General features: G+C 44.8%; 2 protein-coding genes and 1 long non-coding RNA gene across 4 annotated transcripts; 2 read left to right on the top strand and 1 right to left on the bottom strand.

Moving 5' to 3' along the window:
• The first annotated feature begins 3,082 nt into the window (after positions 1–3,082).
• LOC118382510 (GTPase IMAP family member 7-like) lies at positions 3,083–7,405 on the top strand. The gene is made up of 3 exons (XM_052512133.1): positions 3,083–3,182; positions 5,283–5,366; positions 5,464–7,405. The coding sequence occupies exons 1-3, from the start codon at positions 3,098–3,100 to the stop codon at positions 6,237–6,239; spliced, it is 945 nt and encodes a 314-aa protein (XP_052368093.1). The 5' UTR covers positions 3,083–3,097; the 3' UTR covers positions 6,240–7,405.
• Positions 7,406–19,102: 11,697 nt separating this feature from the next.
• LOC127926648 (GTPase IMAP family member 7-like) lies at positions 19,103–25,775 on the top strand. Its single transcript, XM_052512134.1, has 3 exons — positions 19,103–19,238; positions 24,431–24,505; positions 24,599–25,775. Exons 2-3 carry the CDS (start codon positions 24,439–24,441, stop codon positions 25,375–25,377), a joined length of 846 nt encoding a protein of 281 aa, XP_052368094.1. The 5' UTR covers positions 19,103–19,238; positions 24,431–24,438; the 3' UTR covers positions 25,378–25,775.
• Positions 19,246–20,855, bottom strand: LOC127926649 (uncharacterized). 2 transcript variants are annotated; one of them, XR_008124780.1, is made up of 4 exons: positions 20,552–20,855; positions 20,097–20,201; positions 19,655–19,864; positions 19,246–19,619 (listed from the first exon to the last, which is right to left on the bottom strand). It is a non-coding gene; the product is annotated as an uncharacterized LOC127926649 (long non-coding RNA). The 2 variants fall into 2 exon arrangements; XR_008124779.1 differs by having other exon boundaries at positions 19,246–19,864.
• Positions 25,776–26,048: the final 273 nt, after the last annotated feature.

The following is a 26,048-nucleotide window of genomic DNA, read 5'->3' on the forward strand; positions in this document are numbered from 1 at the left end:
GTAGTTCAGAAGGTGGTACTGTAGCAGCATCAGTAGTAGATCAGAAGGTGGTAGTGTAGCAGCATCAGTAGTAGTTCAGAAGGTGGTACTGTAGCAGCATCAGTAGTAGATCAGAAGGTGGTACTGTAGCAGCACCAGTAGTAGGTTCAGAAGGTGGTACTGTAGCAGCATCAGTAGTAGGTTCAGAAGGTGGTACTGTAGCAGCATCAGTAGTAGGTTCAGAAGGTGGTACTGTAGCAGCATCAGTAGTAGGTTCAGAAGGTGATACTGTAGCAGCTCCAGTAGTAGGTTCAGAAGGTGATACTGTAGCAGCTCCAGTAGTAGATCAGAAGGTGGTACTGTAACAGCACCAGTAGTAGTTCAGAAGGTGGTACTGTAGCAGTACCAGTAGTAGTTCAGAAGGTGGTACTGTAGCAGCTCCAGTAGTAGGTCAGAAGGTGGTACTGTAGCAGCTCCAGTAGTAGTTCAGAAGGTGGTACTGTAGCAGCTCCAGTAGTAGTTCAGAAGGTGGTACTGTAGCAGCTCCAGTAGTAGTTCAGAAGGTGGTACTGTAGCAGCTCCAGTAGTAGTTCAGAAGGTGGTACTGTAGCAGCACCAGTAGTAGATCAGAAGGTGGTACTGTAGCAGCTCCAGTAGTAGTTCAGAAGGTGGTACTGTAGCAGCACCAGTAGTAGATCAGAAGGTGGTACTGTAGCAGCACCAGTAGTAGATCAGAAGGTGGTACTGTAGCAGCACCAGTAGTAGTTCAGAAGGTGGTACTGTAGCAGCACCAGTAGTAGATCAGAAGGTGGTACTGTAGCAGCACCAGTAGTAGATCAGAAGGTGGTACTGTAGCAGCACCAGTAGTAGTTCAGAAGGTGGTATTGTAGCAGTACCAGTAGTACTTCAGAAGGTGGTACTGTAGCAGCACCAGTAGTAGTTCAGAAGGTGGTATTGTAGCAGTAGCAGTAGTACTTCAGAAGGTGGTACTGTAGCAGCACCAGTAGTAGTTCAGAAGGTGGTACTGTAGCAGTACCAGTAGTAGATCAGAAGGTGGTACTGTAGCAGCACCAGTAGTAGTTCAGAAGGTGGTATTGTAGCAGTACCAGTAGTACTTCAGAAGGTGGTACTGTAGCAGCACCAGTAGTAGATCAGAAGGTGGTACTGTAGCAGCACCAGTAGTAGTTCAGAAGGTGGTATTGTAGCAGTACCAGTAGTACTTCAGAAGGTGGTACTGTAGCAGCACCAGTAGTAGTTCAGAAGGTGGTACTGTAGCAGCACCAGTAGTAGATCAGAAGGTGGTACTGTAGCAGCACCAGTAGTAGATCAGAAGGTGGTATTGTAGCAGCACCAGTAGTAGTTCAGAAGGTGGTATTGTAGCAGTACCAGTAGTAGTTCAGAAGGTGGTACTGTAGCAGCACCAGTAGTAGTTCAGAAGGTGGTACTGTAGCAGCACCAGTAGTAGTTCAGAAGGTGGTATTGTAGCAGTACCAGTAGTACTTCAGAAGGTGGTACTGTAGCAGCACCAGTAGTAGTTCAGAAGGTGGTATTGTAGCAGATCCAGTAGTAGTTCAGAAGGTGGTACTGTAGCAGCACCAGTAGTAGATCAGAAGGTGGTATTGTAGCAGCACCAGTAGTAGTTCAGAAGGTGGTACTGTAGCAGATCCAGTAGTAGTTCAGAAGGTGGTACTGTAGCATAATAGCACATATTTAATGAGGTTTTCATTTAAAAATAAATAAAACTTGCATATATGTTTACTTTGAACTTGTAAAGTGTCAGCCTGATGAGAGTAAACAAAAATCCCTATTAGCCTGTGGTGCCTGGCCTTAAGACATGATTGACGTGTTATAACCTGCTATTAGCCTGTGGTGCCTGGGATTTTTGTTTGTTTACTCTCATCAGGCTGACACTTTACAAGTTCAAAGAAAACCTATATGCAAGTTTTATTTATTTTTAAATGAAAACCTCATTAAATATGTGCTAATATGTAAATGACGAGAATCCGTTTTTCAACACATTGCTTCAAGGCAGAATGTTGTTGTTTTGTTCTATTGTGAGACACTCAATGGTCAGACTTTTACAGAACAGTTTATCAAAATATAGTAAATATATTTAGCATATATTTTACAGTCATAGCTATGTCATATGTCATAACAGCTGACATAATGTGTCATAATCTGTCATAATATGGTCATAACACTGTCATGACACATATATTTCGACCTGTTTGTGACATATATTACATTATTTTATGGTTGGTTATGACACCTACATAAGAGGCAGAACCCACAGAACCTACCACTGTAGTTATTTTATGGCTGGTTATGACACCTACATAAGAGGCAGAACCCACAGAACCTACCACTGTAGTTATTTTATGGCTGGTTATGACACCTACATAAGAGTCAGAACCCACAGAACCTACCACTAGTTATTTTATGGTTGGTTACGACACCTACATAAGAGTCAGAACCCACAGAACCTACCACTGTAGTTATTTTATGGTTGGTTATGACACCTACATAAGAGTCAGAACCCACAGAACCTACCACTGTAGTTATTTTATGGTTGGTTATGACACCTACATAAGAGTCAGAACCCACAGAACCTACCACTGTAGTTATTTTATGGTTGGTTATGACACCTACATAAGAGTCAGAACCCACAGAACCTACCACTGTAGTTATTTTATGGCTGGTTATGACACCTACATAAGAGTCAGAACCCACAGAACCTACCACTGTAGTTATTTTCTGGTTGGTTATGACACCTACATAAGAGTCAGAACCCACAGAACCTACCACTGTAGTTATTTTATGGTTGGTTATGACACCTACATAAGAGTCAGAACCCACAGAACCTACCACTGTAGTTATTTTATGGCTGGTTATGACACCTACATAAGAGTCAGAACCCACAGAACCTACCACTGTAGTTATTTTATGGTTGGTTATGACACCTACATAAGAGTCTCTCATTGGCTAGAAGTGATTAGTTGCTGGGAAAATGAAACTTAACAGAATGTAAGGTGCAGCACATTGGGCGCTTTAGTTTTGCATGAGTTTAAGACCATTCCATTGGTCGAAGTAAATCTCCACCCACCTGCGGCACCTGGCTATGCAAAACCAGCAGGCCCACTGCTTCAGGTCTCTCAGTGACAACAGGGGACAACAATATACAGATCTGTGCAACCACACTAAAAGTGAGTATTCAACTTAACTACCTTACTAATTAATTGTTGTACAACAATCTACTCTACAGTAGTTAAATAACTGTAGCACAATATTAAGTAGACATTTTATTGATAACAGGTCTGTTCACATTTATGCATAAATAATCATATGATCACATCACTTAACATCAAAATGTCAAAACAATATAATCATGTAGCTGTTAACAGTCACATTCTGCTATACAGTATGTTTGTATTTATACACATTTTAATATTGTAGAACAGTGAAAGGAGAAACATGGTTAGACTTTCACCTGAAACATTTACCTTGTTTAGTGCAGAGATAGTGCAGTATACTGTATCTTGTTTAGTGCAGAGATAGTGTAGTATACTGTACCTTGATTAGTGCAGAGATAGTGTAGTATACTGTATCTTGATTAGTGCAGAGATAGTGCAGTATACTGTACCTTGATTAGTGCAGAGATAGTGTAGTATACTGTATCTTGATTAGTGCAGAGATAGTGCAGTATACTGTATCTTGTTTAGTGCAGAGATAGTGTAGTATACTGTACCTTGATTAGTGCAGAGATAGTGTAGTATACTGTATCTTGATTAGTGCAGAGATAGTGCAGTATACTGTACCTTGATTAGTGCAGAGATAGTGTAGTATACTGTATCTTGATTAGTGCAGAGATAGTGCAGTATACTGTACCTTGATTAGTGCAGAGATAGTGCAGTATACTGTACCTTGATTAGTGCAGAGATAGTGCAGTATACTGTATCTTGTTTAGTGCAGAGATAGTGTAGTATACTGTACCTTGATTAGTGCAGAGATAGTGCAGTATACTGTACCTTGATTAGTGCAGAGATAGTGTAGTATACTGTATCTTGTTTAGTGCAGAGATAGTGCAGTATACTGTACCTTGATTAGTGCAGAGATAGTGCAGTATACTGTACCTTGATTAGTGCAGAGATAGTGCAGTATACTGTACCTTGATTAGTGCAGAGATAGTGCAGTATACTGTACCTTGTTTAGTGCAGAGATAGTGCAGTATACTGTACCTTGTTTAGTGCAGAGATAGTGTAGTATACTGTACCTTGTTTAGTGCAGAGATAGTGCAGTATACTGTATCTTGTTTAGTGCAGAGATAGTGCAGTATACTGTACCTTGTTTAGTGCAGAGATAGTGTAGTATACTGTACCTTGTTTAGTGCAGAGATAGTGCAGTATACTGTACCTTGTTTAGTGCAGAGATAGTGTAGTATACTGTACCTTGTTTAGTGCAGATAGTGTAGTATACTGTATCTTGTTTTGTGCAGAAATAGTGTAGTATACTGTATATTGAGTAGTGCAGAGATAGTGCAGTTTTCTGTACCTTGTTTAGTGCAGAGATAGTGCAGTATACTGTGTCTCATTCAAGGGGGTCGATCTTGGGTCAACACCCATCTTATAGCAGGTTGTTGCTGTGAGGGAAACACCTGCAGGTTTTTGTTGGTACTGACTAAGGTCGCATTCCACTGCTTAGACGTTGCATGTATCAACCAATGGATGACTGACGGATCGCTAAAACACATGTGGTTAGCTGATATATAAAATACCTATCCAGGTGTTGTAAGATCTGGTGTCAGCAACATCTGAGCAGAGGAACAGAGGAACACTATGCTTTGTGTTCAGACACCTCCTGATTTACACATTTAGCACTGGTTTCAGTTATACTGATTCCACTTAATTATTGTCTGAACTGTTCCTGTCTGTCAACACAGTAGATGTGATGTTTGATGGTAATGGAACACGACCTCTAACTGGTCTATCTGGTCTTAACAGCAGCAGACAGGCAGCGGTAGAATAATAACCATGTTTAGAATGTCATTTGATACACCCCATATGAGTACATTATGTTCACCTGATGTAGGCTACGTTGTTAGGGAATGTACTGTGTTTTACAACAGTTGTACCGCATATCATTACTGTTTTTATTGTTTAAAAGTCAAATAGCTGAAAAAATAAATAGTTTAGTCTTTCCTCATCTGTGAACGTTGGAACTTGGCTTTGGATGAGTCACTGAAGAATTGTGGACTTTGTTTTTGTAATGAAGTCATTGTCTGTTTCCATGTTTTTGATTGGCTGCAGTTGTAGAAATGGAACGAGGAAGGACTCTAAAGATTATGTTCCTGTTGACACTATGTCTGCAAGACTTCACTGGTCAATGCCAAGGTACACACACACACACATACTGTGCATGAATACACACATATTGTCTTGATAAATGGCTACTGAAAACGATCAACTACTTGTCTGTTTCCCGTTTTAGGGCAGCCTTCTAACCTGAGGATAGTTCTGGTGGGGAAGACTGGATCAGGGAAGAGTACAACAGGAAACACCATCCTGGGGAGGGAGGTGTTTAAAGTGGAGGCGTCTCCAGTGTCTGTGACTGCACAGAGTGAGAAACGGAGTGGAGTGGTGGATGGGAGGAAGATTGATGTCATCGACACCCCGGGGCTCTATGACACAACAATGTCTCAAGAAGAGATGAAAAGTGAGATAGAAAAGGCCATCTACATGTCCGTCCCAGGACCCCATGTGTTCCTGCTGGTGATCAGACTGGGGAGGTTCACAGAGGAGGAGCAGAACACTGTGAAGTGGATCCAGGACAACTTTGGAGAAGATGCCTCAATGTACACCATCTTGCTGTTCACACATGGAGATCAACTGAAGGGGAAAACAGTCAAAGGGTTTCTTGCTCAGAGCAAAGCGCTACGGAGACTCATCAATATGTGTGGGGGCAGATATCACTCCCTAATCAATGACAAGAGAAAAGATAACACTCAGGTTAGAGAGCTGCTGGAGAAGATCGAGGAGATGGTGGAGGAGGACAATGGAGGAGAACACTACACCAGTGCTGACTATGAAGAGGCTCAGAGAAAGATCAGAGAGGAGAATATGTTTTACTGTAAACTGGCAGCGTACGGCAGTCTAGCCGCAGCAGGACTAGGGATGGTGTTTGCTTCACCAGTATTGGTGGCAGCAGGTGTAGCTGCAGGCTTCAGCCAAGGGTTTGAATGCACTAAGGAGATGCTAGGCTTTTAAAACACCGGGGGTACGTTCAGTTGGTCTTAACGTTTCGCTACGTATGGCAACGGTACTTACTGAATGATATAACAGTTCTTTCAAAACCATTTGCAATGTTATAGATATGCTAGCCATGTGGCAGGGTGGCCCTAGCAGGGTGTGAACGTGGAAAATCTTAACAAAAACACTCCTGCTGCACTGTACACAATTCCCCTCTCATGACCCATAGTTACAACGTTTCTCAACTCAAATCAAGACCGTTTATTTTAGTGGAGGTGTATGTATCTAGTGGGGATACATAGTATATATTAAATGGTAATGTATGTATTTAGTTTGGATATATTTAGTATATACTAAATGGTAGGGTATGTATTTAGTGGGGATATATAGCATGTATTAAATGGTAGTGTATGTATCTAATGGGGATACATAGCATATATTAAATGGTAGTGTATGTATCTAGTGGGGATACATAGCATATATTAAATGGTAGTGTATGTATCTAGTGGGATACATAGCATATATTAAATGGTAGTGTATGTATCTAGTGGGGATACATAGCATATATTAAATGGTAGTGTATGTATCTAGTGGGGATACATAGCATATATTAAATGGTAGTGTATGTATCTAGTGGGGATACATAGCATATATTAAATGGTAGGGTATGTATCTAGTGGGGATACATAGCATATACTAAATGGTAGGGTATGTATTTAGTGGGGATATATAGCATGTATTAAATGGTAGTGTATGTTCTTGTGGGTGTATGTATTATGGGTAGTGTATATTCTTGTGGGTGTATGTATTATGGGTAGGGTACTGGCTGTATAGGGATATAAAACACAACTGTTGTTATGAATACTCCTGTTTCCAGTTGTTTTTACACGTCCTGATACAGTCCTTGAAATATATTTTCCAGATTGCATAGTAGCTTAAAAAAAAAACGTTTTTACAGCAGGATTTATTTTTGTGTTAACTCGCAACTTAAATCACAACAATTGCAGCACCTGTCTTTCTGTCTACAAAATAATTCAGTGGAATGTGTGTGTTCAGTCGATGTGCTTAAGGGCTGTATTCAATCTGGGCGGCTGAAGATCCGTGCTATAGTGGGATTCAAATTTAAAGGCAATATTCCCACCATTCTCCTCAGAGAATTTCATGCAAATAAAAATGGTAAAACATTTAAAGTTGTCCTTTTTGAGATAAAAACGATACTAAATATATGCTGTAAAATACACTGTTTTGCAGTGAAGGTCTACAGTAGCCTCAACAGCATTCTGTAGGGTAGCACCATGGTGTAGCCAGAGGACAGCTAGCTTCCGTCCTCTGGGTACATTGACTTCAATACAAAACCTAGGAGGTTCATGCTTCTCACCCCCTTCCATAGACTTACACAGTAATTATGACAACTTCCGGGGAACATCCTCCAACCTATCAGAGCTCTTGCAGCCTGAACTAACAAGTGGTCCACCCAATCAAAGGATCAGAGAATGAATCCAGTACTGAAAGCATAAGCTACAGGTAAAATGTGTATAACATGTGGTGAGTAGTTGACTCAAAGAGAGAGGAACAATTTTGAACAAATTAATTTCTTCAAAAATTAAGGAGAAGCAAAAGAGAGAGAGACAACAAAAAAATTCCACTTACTTAGTTTGTAAATGCAGCTATCTAGTTTAGCCTACTGAAACACCCTGCTCAAACAGAGGGGTGCTATGTTAGCTAGCTGGCTATAACAGAGGGGTGCTATGTTAGCTAGCTGGCTATAACAGATGGGTGCTATGTTAGCTAGCTGGCTATAACAGAGGGGTGCTATGTTAGCTAGCTGGCTATAACAGATGGGTGCTATGTTAGCTAGCTGGCTATAACAGAGGGGTGTTAAGTTAGCTAGCTGGCTATAATAGATGGGTGCTATGTTAGCTAGCTGGCTATAATAGATGGGTGCTATGTTAGCTAGCTGGCTATAACAGAGGGGTGCTATGTTAGCTAGCTGGCTATAACAGAGGGATGCTATGTTAGCTAGCTGGCTATGATTATCCAACTCAACACTGCAACTCTTCTAAGGTAAGCTTTTGGTTTTTACTCATTTATTGCCACCGGGACCCAACGGTGTAAGTGCTAAACTGCTTACTGACTGTACACTGTAACATTACTGCATGATTGTAGCCGGTTTACTAACACGTTAGTTCTATTAGCTATGTTAACTATGATGTTACTTTAGCTGATATGGTGACAACGATGTAGTCTGTGTGTAGCAGTTTGGCTTGGAAAGGTTTTTTTCTCCTGGTCACATACAGCTGATGTGTTGTGCATTGAAGTCCAAAGGGAAAAGGGGAAATCCCACTGTCCAATGACACTGTCTTGTATCAGATCCAGGATATGGCAGATGATACTGAATCTTAGGTTTTAGACAGAGCCTGTGCTTCAAATTAGTTGGCAATTCAATTAGATGAGACATTTCAAATGTAGCTCAACTTCTTTTATATACAATATTTGCAGATTTGAAGAAAAACGGGGTGTCTGGAGATATTTTAAATATTTTCCCCCTATTCTCAACTCTGACTGACGAAGGTGTTGTGGATTTGGATCACATGACCAGGGTGATGTGGATATGGATAATTTGCATAAATAGATGGGATCACATCTGGTCAAATTCAAAAATGAATTTCCTTCACAATCTGATCCACGCCAGGGAAAGCAGTGAATGCGTAATCTGTTCACCAGCACTAAATAGACTCAAGCATTGTTCACATTACCCATAAGCACTCCGTTACCTTGCGCCGGATGTCATGCATTTCAATGGGGACGTGGATGGAATGGAAAGCCCCCTTGTGGTTGAAGGCTTTGTTGCGAGTCGGACTTCGCATACTTTGACCCTGCAAGATAGCTTGACTTGCTATGAAGTTAGAGAAACAAATTAAATCAAAAGTAACTGTACAAAACATGTTTTATCATCTGAAACAATATATTTATCCTTTCTTAAACGAAAAAGTCACATTTTACAATCTCCCAAAATCTCTATCTTGCGTTACAAACACTGCGCTTGTCAGTTCAGTAGCAGGGCAAGATTCAAAATACATCGCAATGTTTACGGGGCATCACAGCTTGTCACCGGTTCTAGAGGATTAACTATTGGAGCTGTCCTGTGACCAATGCATGCACACTAGTTTTAATGAGATGCGCCTTTCCACATTCTGGCTGTTCAGCAGTGGAGAAAACCCACAACTCAGTTGGCGGTGAAGATGTTACTTCCCTTTCATTCTACTTCTGGGAGACCAGCTTCTCCTCTCCTGCTGGAACAACATCTAAATATGTCAGCAGACCGTCGGTTGAAAACACCGTGAGAATGTCCCTCTCCTCCTTCCCTCCGATGTTTGACATGCTGGTGTTCAAGAGACAGGCACACCCATCTCACTGATTAGGTGAGTCAGACATCTTTGACTTTATAATGTCTTGTTATTTATTTATTTATTTATTTATTATTTATTCAGTTGTTGTGACATAGTTGTTATTGGCAGCACCGGTCAGGTGATTGTGTATAATGATAACATTATTTTAATAATGACCGACTGACCAACCGACTGACCGACGACCATGATGAAAGCACAGAGGAAGACATGAGAGCAATACAGACAAAAATACAGACAGACAGACAGACAGACAGACAGACAGACAGACAGACAGACAGACAGACAGACAGACAGACAGACAGACAGACAGACAGACAGACAGAGACAAACCATGAAGGCAGCCAAGTAAACACATAATTCATTAATTTAGTGTAAAGTAAAAAATACAATAAATAAAATGTGTTTTTTATGAAGAAAAAGCCATTTTCAATAATGTATTACCAAAGTGGTGCCCAGAGAAAGAAGGCCATGCCTTGCTGGTCTCTGGCTCAATAATGTATTACCAAAGTGGTGCCCAGAGAAAGAAGGCCATGCCTTGCTGGTCTCTGGCTCAATAATGTATTACCAAAGTGGTGCCCAGAGAAAGAAGGCCATGCCTTGCTGGTCTCTGGCTCAATAATGTATTACCAAAGTGGTGCCCAGAGAAAGAAGGCCATGCCTTGCTGGTCTCTGGCTCAATAATGTATTACCAAAGTGGTGCCCAGAGAAAGAAGGCCATGCCTTGCTGGTCTCTGGCTCAATAATGTATTACCAAAGTGGTGCCCAGAGAAAGAAGGCCATGCCTTGCTGGTCTCTGGCTCAATAATGTATTACCAAAGTGGTGCCCAGAGAAAGAAGGCCATGCCTTGCTGGTCTCTGGCTCAATAATGTATTACCAAAGTGGTGCCCAGAGAAAGAAGGCCATGCCTTGCTGGTCTCTGGCTCAATAATGTATTACCAAAGTGGTGCCCAGAGAAAGAAGGACATGCCTTGCTGGTCTCTGGCTCAATAATGTATTACCAAAGTGGTGCCCAGAGAAAGAAGGCCATGCCTTGCTGGTGGAGTATCATGCAGGCGGTGTATCAGACAGGCGGTGTATCAGACAGGCGGTGTATCAGACAGGCGGTGTATCAGACAGGCAGTGTATCAGACAGGCGGTGTATCAGACAGGCAGTGTATCAGACAGGCAGTGTATCAGACAGGCGGTGTATCAGACAGGCAGTGTATCAGACAGGCAGTGTATCAGACAGGCGGTGTATCAGACAGGCGGTGTATCAGACAGGCAGTGTATCAGACATGCGGTGTATCAGACATGCGGTGTATCAGACAGGCGGTGTATCAGACAGGCGGTGTATCAGACAGGCAGTGTATCAGACAGGCAGTGTATCATGCAGGCAGTGTATCATGCAGGCAGTGTATCATGCAGGCAGTGTATCATGCAGGCGGTGTATCATGCAGGCGGTGTGTCATGCAGGCGGTGTATCATGCAGGCGGTGTATCATGCAGGCAGTGTATCATGCAGGCGGTGTATCATGCATGCAGGCAGTGTATCATGCAGGCAGTGTATCATGCAGGCGGTGTATCATGCAGGCGGTGTATCATGCAGGCGGTGTATCATGCAGGCAGTGTATCATGCAGGCAGTGTATCATGCAGGCGGTGTATCATGCAGGCGGTGTATCATGCAGGCAGTGTATCATGCAGGTAGTGTATCATGCAGGCAGTGTATCATGCAGGCAGTGTATCATGCAGGCAGTGTATCATGCAGGCGGTGTATCATGCAGGCAGTGTATCATGCGGGCGGTGTAATATGCGGACGGTGTATCATGCAGGCGGTGTATCATGCAGGCGGTGTATCATGCAGGCGGTGTATCAGACAAGTAAAGTATCTGTATATCTGTTCCATCCGGTGTGAATGAAAGACAGAGACCCAGCGCTGTAATAACAGCACGCAGACCTGTATGATTTAGATTTCAGAGAGAGCAGGATACCACTGTCACGACTTCTGCCGAGGTTGGCTCTCCTGCCCGTTCAGGCTGTGCTCGGCGGTCGTCGTCACCGTCCTATTACCCACTACCGATCCCTTTTCGGTTATCTGTTGGTTTTGTCTGATTGTTTTCACCTGTGTGTTAGTTAATTAGTATCTGTATAATATGTAGGTTGTCCCGCCCTTGTTTTGTGCGGGATTGTTTGTTTTTGTCATTTCGTTTTCGGCTGTCGGTGTTTTTGTGTTTTATTTCTCCGGTTTGTCTGTTATTCCTGTTTTGGATATTTTCACCCTGTTTGTATTTTTGGGTTGTCCGTGTTTATTTTTGTTCACCGGAGAATAAACCTCTATTTCACTATTTGCTCTCTGCACCTGATTCCACCCACCTTGACTAGTCGTGACAACCACAGGAAGTTACCACGTTTTTATATAGAGATTCTAAAGCAAAACACTCATAATTCTGAATATCTTTGGGGGCTGATCCTCCCGTCAGGATCAGCCCCTAGTCGTGGACAGAGGTTGTGTTGAGCCTGCTGGCGGCTGCCCGCCATTTTGCAGGAAGCCTAGTTGAGCAAGACATTTCTTAATTTTGTCTTGAATAATTCTATAATAATGACAATAATATATTTTTTAAATCATAATTTATCAGTTAGCCATCCTTAACCCTCCTCAGAAGAAACATAGTGCTATTAATCACAGACCACTTTGTGTCGAAGTTTAACAAGGACTTTCCTCCTCACCAATTTAATGATCAAAGATGTGATCAAGAGCTTCACATACAGCATATTGTTTGGTCATTGTGCTGCCACAGAATGAATTGTGAGCAAGGCCTCGAAAAATCTTATATACCAGTGCAGAAAAGTTCTATATATTATTGAATTTTGCGATTGTTTGTGAACATGTCATAACGTCATAACGTGTTATGATGCTGGGTGTCAAGTAAACGGTTACCAAATCATTTATCAAGAAAACGCAAGCTATATGCTTGCCATTGTGAGATCAGTGAGTTACAGTATGTTATTGTACTGTGCTGTGAAGACCAGTTGTTCTCCAGCTTTAAGTGCTACTCTTTGAGGTTATTTTCCTGACACCACACTCTGAGGGCCCTCACCTCCTCCCTGTAGGCTGTCTCGTTGTTGTTGGTAATCAAGCCTACCACTGTAGTGTCGTCTGCAAACTTGATGATTATTTTGGACGTGTGCATGGCCACGCAGTTATGGGTGAACAGGGAGTACGGGAGAGGGCTGAGAACGCACCCTTGTGGTCCCCCGTGTTGAGGATCAGCCGGGTGGAGATTGTTGTTTCCTACCCTCACCACCTGGGGGCGTCCCGTCAGGAAGTCCAGGACCTAGTTGCACAGGGCTTGGTTGAGACCCAGGGTCCCGAGCTTAATGACGAGTTTGGAGGGTACTGTGGTGTTAAATGATGAGCTGTAGTCGATGAACAGCATTCTTACATAGGTATTCCTCTTGTCCAGATGGGTTAGGGCAGTGTGATTGCGAATTGCATCGTCTGTGGACCTATTGGGGCGATGAGCAAATTGGAGTGGGTCTAGGGTGTCAGGTAGGGTGGAGGTGATATGGTCCTTGACTAGTCTCTCAAAGCACTTCATGATGACGGAAGTGAGTGCTACGGGGCGGTAGTCGTTTAGCTCAGTTACCATAGCTTTCTTGTGAACAGGAACAATGGTGGCCCTTTTGAAGCATGTGGGAACAGCAGACTGGGATAGGGATTGATTGAATATGTCTGTGAACTCACCAGCCAGCTGGTCTGCACATGCTCTGAGGACACGGCTAGGGTTGCGTTCTGGGCCGGCAGCCTTGCGATGGTTAACAAGTATAAATATTTTACGTTGGCTGCGGTGGAGAGCCCGCAGGTTTTGGTAGCGGGCCATGTCGGTGGCACTGTATTGTCCTCAGAGCGATCAAAGAAGTTGTTTAGTTTGTCTGGGAGCAAGACATCGGGGTCAGCGACGGGGCTGTTTTTTTTGTAGTCCTTGATTGACTGTAGACCCTGCCACATACCTCTCGTGTCTGAGCCGTTGAATTGCAACTCTACTTGCAGCTATTGTAATGCTATTTTAAACATTTTGTCATGATGCTGAGAGAAAACAGTCTTTTTCATCTTAATCTTAAGTAAGTGTCATAACCAACCATAAAATAACTACAGTGGTAGGTTCTGTGGGTTCTGACTCTTATGTAGGTGTCATAACCAGCCATAAAATAACTACAGTGGTAGGTTCTGTGGGTTCTGACTTATGTAGGTGTCATAACCAACCATAAAATAACTACAGTGGTAGGTTCTGTGGGGTTTGACTCTTATGTAGGTGTCATAACCAACCATAAAATAACTACAGTGGTAGGTTCTGTGGGTTCTGACTCTTATGTAGGTGTCATAACCAACCATAAAATAATTTAAGATATGTCACAATAGGTCTAAATATATGTGTCATGACAGTGTAATGACCATATTGTGACAGGTTATGTCAGTTTTAAGTGTCACGTTCTGACCTTTATTTCCTGTGTTTTTGTATTTAGTTAGTATGGTCAGGGCGTGAGTTGGGTGGGCAGTCTATGTTTGTTTTTCTATGTTGTGGTTATTTCTATGTTTTGGCCTAGCATGGTTCTCAATCAGAGGCAGGTGTCATTAGTTGTCTCTGATTGAGAATCATACTTAGGTGGCCTGGGTTTCACTGTGTGTTTGTGGGTGATTGTTCCTGTCTCTGTGTGTGCACCAGATAGGACTGTTTGAGTTTCACATTTCTTGTTTTTTTTTGTTAGTTTGTTCATGTGTACCTTTACGCATTAAAAAAGTACCATGGACAATTACCACGCCGCGTATTGGTCCTCTGATCCGTTTCGCCTCTCCTCTTCGGAAGAAGAGGAGGAAACTCCTTACAGAATCACCCACCAAAATCGGACCAAGCGGCGTGGTAAAGGACAGCGACGACAGCAGCAGCAGCATCAACAACAGAGGCCACCATCACAGGACTCCTGGACATGCGAGCAGATACTGAACGGAGAGGGACCCTGGGCACGGGCTGGGGAAAATCGCAGCCCCAAAGCAGAGCTGGAGGCAGCGAAAGCTGAGCGGCGGCAATATGAGGAGCCAGCACGGCAGTGCGACAGGTACGAGAGGCAGCCCCAAATTTTTTTTGGGGGGGGGCACACGAGGTGTGGTACTAAGCCAGGTAGCAGACCTGAGCTCACTCCTCGTGCTTATGATAAGCAGCGCATTACTGGTCAGGCACCGTGTTATGCGGTTGAGCGCACAGTGTCGCCAGTGCGTGTCCATAGCCCGGTGCGCTATAGGGCAGCCCCCCGAGAGTGCCATGCGAGTGTGGGCATTGAGTCAGGGCGTATGGTGCCTGCTCAGCGGGTCTGGTCGCCGGTACGCAGTCTTGGTCCAGGTTATCCTGCGCCGGCTCTGCGTGCTGTGTCTCCGGGGCGCTGGGAGGGTGCAGTGCGTCCTCTGCCTGCGCTCCGCTCGTACCGGGCAACTGTGGGAGTGGAGCCTAGGGGAGAGGTGCGTGTAGTAAGCACTAGATCTCCCGTGCTTACCCACAGCCCGGTTCAACCTGTGCCTGCACTCTGGAGGGTCCGGGCTCGAGTAGTTGTCCAGCCTGGGGAAGTGGTGCCAAGGTTGCGCACCAGAGCTCCAGTGCTCCCCACAGCCCGGTCTTTCAGGCTCCTCCTAACACCAAGCCTCCTGAAAGTCTCCCCAGCCTGGTAGTTCCTGTGGCAGCCCCACGCACCAGGCTGTCTCTCAGTCTCCTCCCTGCAGGTGCTCCCGCCTGTCCGGCGCCGCTGCCGGAGCGTCCCGCCTGTCCGGCGCCGCTGCCGGAGCGTCCCGCCTGTCCTGCGCCGCTGCCAGAGCGTCCCGCCTGTCCGGCGCCGCTGCCGGAGCCTCCCGCCTGTCCGGCGCCGTTGCCGGAGCGTCCCGCCTGTCCGGCGCCGCTGCCGGAGCCTCCCGCCTGTCCGGCGCCGCTGCCGGAGCCTCCCGCCTGTCGGAGCCTCCCGCCTGTCCGGCGCCGCTGCCGGAGCCTCCCGCCTGTCCGGCGCCACTGCCGGAACCTGCCGCCTGTCCGGCGCCGTTGCTGGAGCGTCCCGCCTGTCCGGCGCCGCTGCTGGAGCGTCCCGCCTGTCCGGCGCCGCTGCTGGAGCCTCCCGCCTGTCCGGCGCCACTGCCGGAGCCTCCCGCCTGTCCGGCGCCGCTGCCGGAGCCTCCCGCCTGTCCGGCGCCGCTGCCGGAGCCCCTCAGCCCAGAGGCGCCAGAGCCCCTGCCCCTCTGTCCAGAGCTTCTGCCCCTCTGTCCCGAGCTGCCCCTCTGTCCAGTGGGGTCATTGAGAGGGGTTGCCATGGTGAGAAGGCCACGGAGGCGGACAATAAGGCGGACAAAGACAATGGTGAAGTGGGGTCCGCGTCCCGCGCCAGAACCGCCACCGCGGACAGATGCCCACCCAGACCCTCCCCTATAGGTCAAGGTTTTGCGGCCGGAGTCTGCACCTTTGGGGGGGGGGGTACTGTCACGTTCTGACCTTTATTTCCTGTGTTTTTGTATTTAGTTAGTATGGTCAGGGCGTGAGTTGGGTGGGCAGTCTGTTTGTTTTTCTATGTTGTGGTTATTTCTATGTTTCGGCCTAGTATGGTTCTCAATCAGAGGCAGGTGTCATTAGTTGTCTCTGATTGAGAATCATACTTAGGTGGCCTGGGTTTCACTGTGTGTTTGTGGGTGATTGTTCCTGTCTCTGTGTGTGCACCAGATAGGACTGTTTGAGTTTCACATTTCTTGTTTTTTTTGTTAGTTTGTTCATGTGTACCTTTACGCATTAAAAAAGTACCATGGACAATTACCACGCCGCGTATTGGTCCTCTGATCCGTTTCGCCTCTCCTCTTCGGAAGAAGAGGAGGAAACTCCTTACAGAATCACCCACCAAAATCGGACCAAGCGACGTGGTAAAGGACAGCGACGACAGCAGCAGCAGCATCAACAACAGAGGCCACCATCACAGGACTCCTGGACATGGGAGCAGATACTGAACGGAGAGGGACCCTGGGCACGGGCTGGGGAAAATCGCAGCCCCAAAGCAGAGCTGGAGGCAGCGAAAGCTGAGCGGCGGCAATATGAGGAGCCAGCACGGCAGTGCGACAGGTACGAGAGGCAGCCCCAAATTTTTTTGGGGGCACACGAGGTGTGGTACTAAGCCAGGTAGCAGACCTGAGCTCACTCCTCGTGCTTATGATAAGCAGCGCATTACTGGTCAGGCACCGTGTTATGCGGTTGAGCGCACGGTGTCGCCAGTGCGTGTCCATAGCCCGGTGCGCTATAGGGCAGCCCCGAGAGTGCCATGCGAGTGTGGGCATTGAGTCAGGGCGTATGGTGCCTGCTCAGCGGGTCTGGTCGCCGGTACGCAGTCTTGGTCCAGGTTATCCTGCGCCGGCTCTGCGTGCTGTGTCTCCGGGCGCTGGGAGGGTGCAGTGCGTCCTCTGCCTGCGCTCCGCTCGTACCGGGCAACTGTGGGAGTGGAGCCTAGGGGAGAGGTGCGTGTAGTAAGCACTAGATCTCCCGTGCTTACCCACAGCCCGGTTCAACCTGTGCCTGCACTCTGGAGGGTCCGGGCTCGAGTAGTTGTCCAGCCTGGGGAAGTGGTGCCAAGGTTGCGCACCAGAGCTCCAGTGCTCCCCACAGCCCGGTCTTTCAGGCTCCTCCTAACACCAAGCCTCCTGAAAGTCTCCCCAGCCTGGTAGTTCCTGTGGCAGCCCCACGCACCAGGCTGTCTCTCAGTCTCCTCCCTGCAGGTGCTCCCGCCTGTCCGGCGCCGCTGCCGGAGCGTCCCGCCTGTCCGGCGCCGCTGCCGGAGCGTCCCGCCTGTCCTGCGCCGCTGCCGGAGCGTCCCGCCTGTCCGGCGCCGCTGCCAGAGCGTCCCGCCTGTCCGGCGCCGCTGCCGGAGCCTCCCGCCTGTCCCGCGCCGCCGGAGCCTCCCGCCTGTCCGGAGCCTCCCGCCTGTCCGGCGCCGCTGCCGGAGCCTCCCGCCTGTCCGGCGCCACTGCCGGAACCTCCCGCCTGTCCGGCGCCGTTGCTGGAGCGTCCCGCCTGTCCGGCGCCGCTGCTGGAGCGTCCCGCCTGTCCGGCGCCGCTGCCGGAGCGTCCCGCCTGTCCTGCGCCGTTGCCGGAGCGTCCCGCCTGCCCGGCGCCGCTGCCGGAGCCTCCCGCCTGTCCGGGCGCCGCTGCCGGAGCCTCCCGCCTGTCCGGCGCCACTGCCGGAGCCTCCCGCCTGTCCGGCGCCGCTGCCGGAGCCCCCGCCTGTCCGGCGCCGCTGCCGGAGCCCCTCAGCCCAGAGGCGCCAGAGCCCCTGCCCCTCTGTCCAGAGCTTCTGCCCCTCTGTCCCGAGCTGCCCCTCTGTCCAGTGGGGTCATTGAGAGGGGTTGCCATGGTGAGAAGGCCACGGAGGCGGACAATAAGGCGGACAAAGACAATGGTGAAGTGGGGTCCGCGTCCCGCGCCAGAACCGCCACCGCGGACAGATGCCCACCCAGACCCTCCCCTATAGGTCAAGGTTTTGCGGCCGGAGTCCGCACCTTGGGGGTACTGTCACGTTCTGACCTTTATTTCCTGTGTTTTTGTATTTAGTTAGTATGGTCAGGGCGTGAGTTGGGTGGGCAGTCTGTTTGTTTTTCTATGTTGTGGTTATTTCTATGTTTCGGCCTAGTATGGTTCTCAATCAGAGGCAGGTGTCATTAGTTGTCTCTGATTGAGAATCATACTTAGGTGGCCTGGGTTTCACTGTGTGTTTGTGGGTGATTGTTCCTGTCTCTGTGTGTGCACCAGATAGGACTGTTTGAGTTTCACATTTCTTGTTTTTTTTTGTTAGTTTGTTCATGTGTACCTTTACGCATTAAAAAAGTACCATGGAAAATTACCACGCCGCGTATTGGTCCTCTGATCCGTTTCGCCTCTCCTCTTCGGAAGAAGAGGAGGAAACTCCTTACATTAAGACATATTTTGACACGGTTATGACCGTATAGTGTTACCATTTTAAGTGTTTCTAAAATCCTCTATGTGAAAAATGAATGGTGGAAAAATGATTGGAACCGTTTCCCTGTTTGACAGCTGGGTTTTATGGGTATTGTGACATACTGTGGTACTCTATGGAGTTGGACAGAGCAGAAACAGATCTGGGACCAGGTTAGTTACAACTACAGTATACAGTTACAATTCAAAATACATTTTTAACCTTTTTTTTCCCCAGAAGGAGACTTCTATGTGTCCAACACATTTCATTTCATCCAAAGATGTGGCCTATCTTATGATTCTGGCAAGCAGCCAAGGTTGAACAGCCGATACCCAATCAAAATTCAGATTTAGCCTATCCTGAGTAGAATAATGTTTGCCTAGCAATATTCTCTCATTGGCTAGAATTGAGTAGGTGCTGGGGAAATGAAACTTAACAGAATGTAAACTGCAGCACAATGGTATTGTAAGGTGCAGCACTTTAGTTTTGCATGAGTTTTAGACCATTCCATTGGTTCGAGGTAAATCTCCACCCATCTGGGGCATCTGCTAAGCAAAACCAGCAGAACCACTGCTTCAGGTCTCTGTGACAACAGGGAACAACAATATACAGATCCGTGCAACACTAAAAGTGAGTATTCAACTTAACTACCTTACTAATTAATTGTTGTACAACAATCTACTCTACAGTACTTGAATAACTGTAGCACAATATTAAGTAGACATTTTATTGATAACAGGTCTGTTAATATTTGTGTAAATAATCAGAATCATCATCATAATCAATCAATAATCATATTTATGTGTAAATAAACAAACATTACAGTATGTTTGTATTTATACACATTTTAATATCGTAGAACAGTGAAAGGAGAAGAATGGTTAGACTTTCACCTGAAACATTTACCTTGATTAGTGCAGAGATAGTGTAGTATACTGTACCTTGATTAGTGCAGAGATAGTGTAGTATACTGTACCTTGATTAGTGCAGAGATAGTGTAGTATACTGTACCTTGTTTAGTGCAGAGATAGTGCAGTATACTGTACCTTGATTAGTGCAGAGATAGTGTAGTATACTGTACCTTGTTTAGTGCAGAGATAGTGCAGTATACTGTACCTTGTTTAGTGCAGAGATAGTGCAGTATACTGTACCTTGATTAGTGCAGAGATAGTGTAGTATACTGTACCTTGTTTAGTGCAGAGATAGTGCAGTATACTGTACCTTGTTTAGTGCAGAGATAGTGCAGTATACTGTACCTTGTTTAGTGCAGAGATAGTGTAGTATACTGTACCTTGATTAGTGCAGAGATAGTGTAGTATACTGTACCTTGTTTAGTGTAGAGATAGTGCAGTATACTGTACCTTGATTAGTGTATCTTGATTAGAGATAGTGTAGTATACTGTATCTTGATGCTGTGCCTTGTTTAGTGCAGAGATAGTGCAGTATACTGTATCTTGTTTAGTGCAGAGATAGTGCAGTATACTGTACCTTGATTAGTGCAGAGATAGTGTAGTATACTGTACCTTGTTTAGTGCAGAGATAGTGCAGTATACTGTACCTTGTTTAGTGCAGAGATAGTGCAGTATACTGTACCTTGATTAGTGCAGAGATAGTGCAGTATACTGTACCTTGTTTAGTGCAGAGATAGTGCAGTATACTGTACCTTGTTTAGTGCAGAGATAGTGCAGTATACTGTACCTTGTTTAGTGCAGAGATAGTGCAGTATACTGTACCTTGTTTAGTGCAGAGATAGTGCAGTATACTGTACCTTGTTTAGTGCAGAGATAGTGCAGTATACTGTACCTTGATTAGTGCAGAGATAGTGCAGTATACTGTACCTTGATTAGTGCAGAGATAGTGCAGTATACTGTACCTTGATTAGTGCAGAGATAGTGCAGTATACTGTATCTTGTTTAGTGCAGAGATAGTGCAGTATACTGTACCTTGATTAGTGCAGAGATAGTGTAGTATACTGTACCTTGTTTAGTGCAGAGATAGTGCAGTATACTGTACCTTGTTTAGTGCAGAGATAGTGCAGTATACTGTACCTTGATTAGTGCAGAGATAGTGTAGTATACTGTACCTTGTTTAGTGCAGAGATAGTGCAGTATACTGTACCTTGTTTAGTGCAGAGATAGTGCAGTATACTGTACCTTGTTTAGTGCAGAGATAGTGCAGTATACTGTACCTTGTTTAGTGCAGAGATAGTGCAGTATACTGTACCTTGTTTAGTGCAGAGATAGTGCAGTATACTGTACCTTGATTAGTGCAGAGATAGTGCAGTATACTGTACCTTGATTAGTGCAGAGATAGTGCAGTATACTGTACCTTGATTAGTGCAGAGATAGTGCAGTATACTGTACCTTGATTAGTGCAGAGATAGTGCAGTATACTGTACCTTGATTAGTGCAGAGATAGTGCAGTATACTGTACCTTGTTTAGTGCAGAGATAGTGCAGTATACTGTACCTTGATTAGTGCAGAGATAGTGCAGTATACTGTACCTTGATTAGTGCAGAGATAGTGCAGTATACTGTACCTTGTTTAGTGCAGAGATAGTGCAGTATACTGTACCTTGATTAGTGCAGAGATAGTGCAGTATACTGTACCTTGATTAGTGCAGAGATAGTGCAGTATACTGTACCTTGATTAGTGCAGAGATAGTGCAGTATACTGTACCTTGATTAGTGCAGAGATAGTGCAGTATACTGTACCTTGATTAGTGCAGAGATACTGTACCTTGATAGTGCAGTATACTGTACCTTGATTAGTGCAGAGATAGTGCAGTATACTGTACCTTGATTAGTGCAGAGATAGTGCAGTATACTGTACCTTGATTAGTGCAGAGATAGTGCAGTATACTGTACCTTGTTTAGTGCAGAGATAGTGCAGTATACTGTACCTTGTTTAGTGCAGAGATAGTGCAGTATACTGTACCTTGATTAGTGCAGAGATAGTGCAGTATACTGTACCTTGATTAGTGCAGAGATAGTGCAGTATACTGTACCTTGATTAGTGCAGAGATAGTGCAGTATACTGTACCTTGTTTAGTGCAGAGATAGTGCAGTATACTGTACCTTGTTTAGTGCAGAGATAGTGCAGTATACTGTACCTTGTTTAGTGCAGAGATAGTGCAGTATACTGTATCTTGTTTAGTGCAGAGATAGTGCAGTATACTGTACCTTGTTTAGTGCAGAGATAGTGCAGTATACTGTACCTTGTTTAGTGCAGAGATAGTGCAGTATACTGTATCTTGTTTAGTGCAGAGATAGTGCAGTATACTGTACCTTGTTTAGTGCAGAGATAGTGCAGTATACTGTACCTTGTTTAGTGCAGAGATAGTGCAGTATACTGTACCTTGTTTAGTGCAGAGATAGTGCAGTATACTGTATCTTGTTTAGTGCAGAGATAGTGCAGTATACTGTATCTTGTTTAGTGCAGAGATAGTGCAGTATACTGTACCTTGATTAGTGCAGTATACTGTACCTTGATTAGTGCAGAGATAGTGCAGTATACTGTATCTTGTTTAGTGCAGAGATAGTGCAGTATACTGTATCTTGTTTAGTGCAGTATATTGTACCTTGATTAGTGCAGAGATAGTGCAGTATACTCTACCTTGTTTAGTGCAGATAGTGCAGTATACTGTATCTTGTTAAGTGCAGAGATAGTGCAGTATACTGTATCTTGTTTAGTGCAGTATACTGTACATTGAGTAGTGCAGAGATAGTGCAGTATACTGTATCTTGTTTAGTGCAGTATACTGTATATTTTTTAGTGCAGATATAGTGCAGTATACTGTATCTTGTTTAGTGCAGAGATAGTGCAGTATACTCTACCTTGTTTATTGCAGATAGTGCAGTATACTGTACCTTGTTTAGTGCAAAGATAGTGCAGTATACTGTATCTTGTTTAGGGCAGAGATAGTGCAGTATACTGTATCTTGTTTAGTGCAGAGATACTGTACCTTGTTTAGTGCAGATAGTGCAGTATACTGTACCTTGTTTAGTGCAGAGATAGTGCAGTATACTGTACCTTGTTTAGTGTAGAGATAGTGCAGTATACTGTACCTTGTTTAGTGCAGAGATAGTGCAGTATACTGTATCTTGTTTAGTGCAGAGATAGTGCAGTATACTGTATCTTGTTTAGTGCAGAGATAGTGCAGTATACTGTACCTTGTTTAGTGCAGAGATAGTGCAGTATACTGTGATTAGTGCAGTATACTGTACCTTGTTTAGTGCAGAGATAGTGCAGTATACTGTACCTAGTTTAGTGTAGAGATAGTTCAGTATACTGTACCTTGTTTAGTGCAGAGATAGTGCAGTATACTGTACCTTGTTTAGTGTAGAGATAGTGCAGTATACCGTATCTTGTTTAGTGCAGAGATAGTGCAGTATACTGTACCTTGTTTAGTGCAGAGATAGTGCAGTATACTGTACCTTGTTTAGTGTAGAGATAGTGCAGTATACTGTACCTTGTTTAGTGCAGAGATAGTGCAGTATACTGTACCTTGTTTAGTGCAGAGATAGTGCAGTATACTGTACCTTGTTTAGTGCAGAGATAGTGCAGTATACTGTACCTTGTTTAGTGCAGAGATAGTGCAGTATACTGTACCTTGTTTAGTGCAGAGATAGTGCAGTATACTGTACCTTGGGTCAACTGCCGTCTTATAGCAGGTTGTTGCTGTGAGTATACTGTACCTTGGGACACACCTGCAGGTTTTTTGTCAGTACTGACTAAGGTCAAACTGCTTAGAGGTTGCATGTATCAACCAATGGATGACTGATAGACACATGATGTGGTTAGCTGATATATAAAATACCTATCCAGGTGTTGTAAGATCTGGTGTCAGCAACATCTGAGCAGAGGAACAGAGGAACACTATGCTTTGTGTTCTGACACCTCCTGATTTACACATTTAGTACTGGTTTCAGTTATACTGATTCCACTTAATTATTGTCTGAACTGTTCCTGTCTGTCAACACAGTAGATGTGATGTTTGATGGTAATGGAACACGACCTCTAACTGGTCTATCTGGTCTTAACAGCAGCAGACAGGCAGCGGTAGAATAATAACCATGTTTAGAATGTCATTTGATACGCCCCATATGAGCACATTATGTTCACCTGATGTAGGCTACGTTGTTAAGGACTGTGTTTATCCACAGTTATACAGCATATCACTACTTATTTTAGGGAATGTACTGTGTTTTACAACAGTTGTACCGCATATCATTACTCTTTTTATAGTTTATAGTCTTATAGTTTTTATTGTTTAGAAGTCAAATAGCTGAAAAAATTAATAATTTCTCTCCTCATCTGTGAACGTTCGTCACGAAGATGAGACCAAGGCGCAGCGGGAGTAGAATTCCACATGATATTTAATAACTGAAACTCAACTAACAAAACTACAAACAATCGAACGAAACGTGAAGCTATATGAATAGTGCAGACAGTCAACTAAACATAGAACAAGATCCTACAAACACCAAAGGGAAATGGCTACCTAAATTTGATCCCCAATCAGAGACAACGATAAACAGTGGTCTCTGATTGGTAACCATATCAGGCCAACATAAACATACAAAAAACCCTAGACCTACAAAAGCCAAGACATACAAAAACCCTAGACAATACAAAAACTAGCATACCCACCCTAGTCACACCCTGACCTAACCAAAATATATAGAAAACAGAGAAATCTAAGGTCAGGGCGTGATAACGTTGGAACTTGGCCAAAAGCTTTGGATGAGTCACTGAAGAAATGTGGACTTTGTATTTTGTAATGAGGTCATTGTCTGTTTCCATGTTTTTGATTGGCTGCAGTAGTAGAGATGGAACAAGGGACAGGAAGGATTCTGAAGATTCTGTTCCTGTTGACACTCACTGGTCAATGCCAAGGTACACACACACACATACTGTGCAGGAACACATAGTGTCTTGATAAATGGCTACTGAAAATTATCATCTCAAACACTTCTTGTCTGTTTCCAGTTTCAGGGCAGCTCTCTGACCTGAGGATAGTTCTGGTGGGGAAGACTGGATCAGGGAAGAGTACAACAGGAAACACCATCCTGGGGAGGGAGGTGTTTAAAGTGGAGGCGTCTCCAGTGTCTGTGACTGCACAGAGTGAGAAACAGAGTGGAGTGGTGGATGGGAGGAAGATTGATGTCATCGACACCCCGGGACTCTATGACACAACAATGTCTAAAGAAGAGATAAAAAGAGAAATAGAAAAGGCCATCTACATGTCAGTCCCAGGACCCCATGTGTTCCTGCTGGTGATCAGACTGGGGAGGTTCACAGAGGAGGAGAGGAACACTGTGAAGTGGATCCAAGAGAACTTTGGAGAAGATGCCTCAATGTACACCATCTTGCTGTTCACACATGGAGATCAACTGAAGGGGAAATCAGTCAAAGGGTTTCTTGCTCAGAGCAAAGAGTTACGGAGACTCATCAATATCTGTGGGGGCAGATATCACTCCCTAATCAATGACAAGAGAAAAGACAACACTCAGGTTAGAGAGCTGCTGGAGAAGATCGAGGAGATGGTGGAGGAGGACAACGGAGGAGAACACTACACCAGTGCTGACTATGAAGAGGCTCAGAGAAAGATCAGCGATATTACGTTTTACTGTAAACTGGCAGCGTACGGCGGTCTAGCCGCAGCAGGACTAGGGATGTTGTCTGCTTCACCAGTATTGGTGGCAGCAGGTCTAGCTGTAGGCGTCAGCCAAGGGTATGAATGCACTATGCATATGCTAGGCTTTTAAAACACCGGGGGTACGTTCAGTTGGTCTTAACGTTTTGCTACGTATGGCAACGGAACTTACTGAATGATAGAACAGTTCTTTCAAAACCATTTGCAATGTTATATATATGCTAGCCGTGTGGCAGGGTGGACTATCATGATAGTTTTTGAAAGCAGCCCAGGTGTTGACCATGTTTATCTTAGTGCATGTATTTAGTGTGGAAATATAGTATTGTTGTGTCTTTACTATGGATTAAATGACATGACATGCTATTTTATAAAATCAATTCTCTGTAATTAATATTACCTGATTAAACTAATCATGCAAATGTAATTAACTAAGAAGTCGGGGCACCACGAAAGAATGTTTATAGAGCTGTTGTCTTCCGAATAAACTCTTAAAGACCTGGTAATCTTTTATATCAATAGCAGTCAATTATTAATCGTCACCTTATTCAGTCTCATCTGAAAGTTGTAAATTCTTGGTTATCTTCACGAACCCTGGCTAACAAGTTGAATCTGCAATACAAAATTTGGATTCATCATTTATTTACAAAATACCTAAATAGTCCCACAGAATTACATATACACAGGATGGATCATACATTGACGACTAATTATGTCATAAAAGGAAACATCCCTAGTGGACGAAACCGATATGACGGCTGGTTACACAAAGAAAGGGGGTTGGGT

This window comes from Oncorhynchus keta, unplaced genomic scaffold, assembly GCF_023373465.1.
Source record: "Oncorhynchus keta strain PuntledgeMale-10-30-2019 unplaced genomic scaffold, Oket_V2 Un_contig_8024_pilon_pilon, whole genome shotgun sequence".
NCBI classification, from domain to species: Eukaryota; Metazoa; Chordata; class Actinopteri; order Salmoniformes; family Salmonidae; genus Oncorhynchus; species Oncorhynchus keta.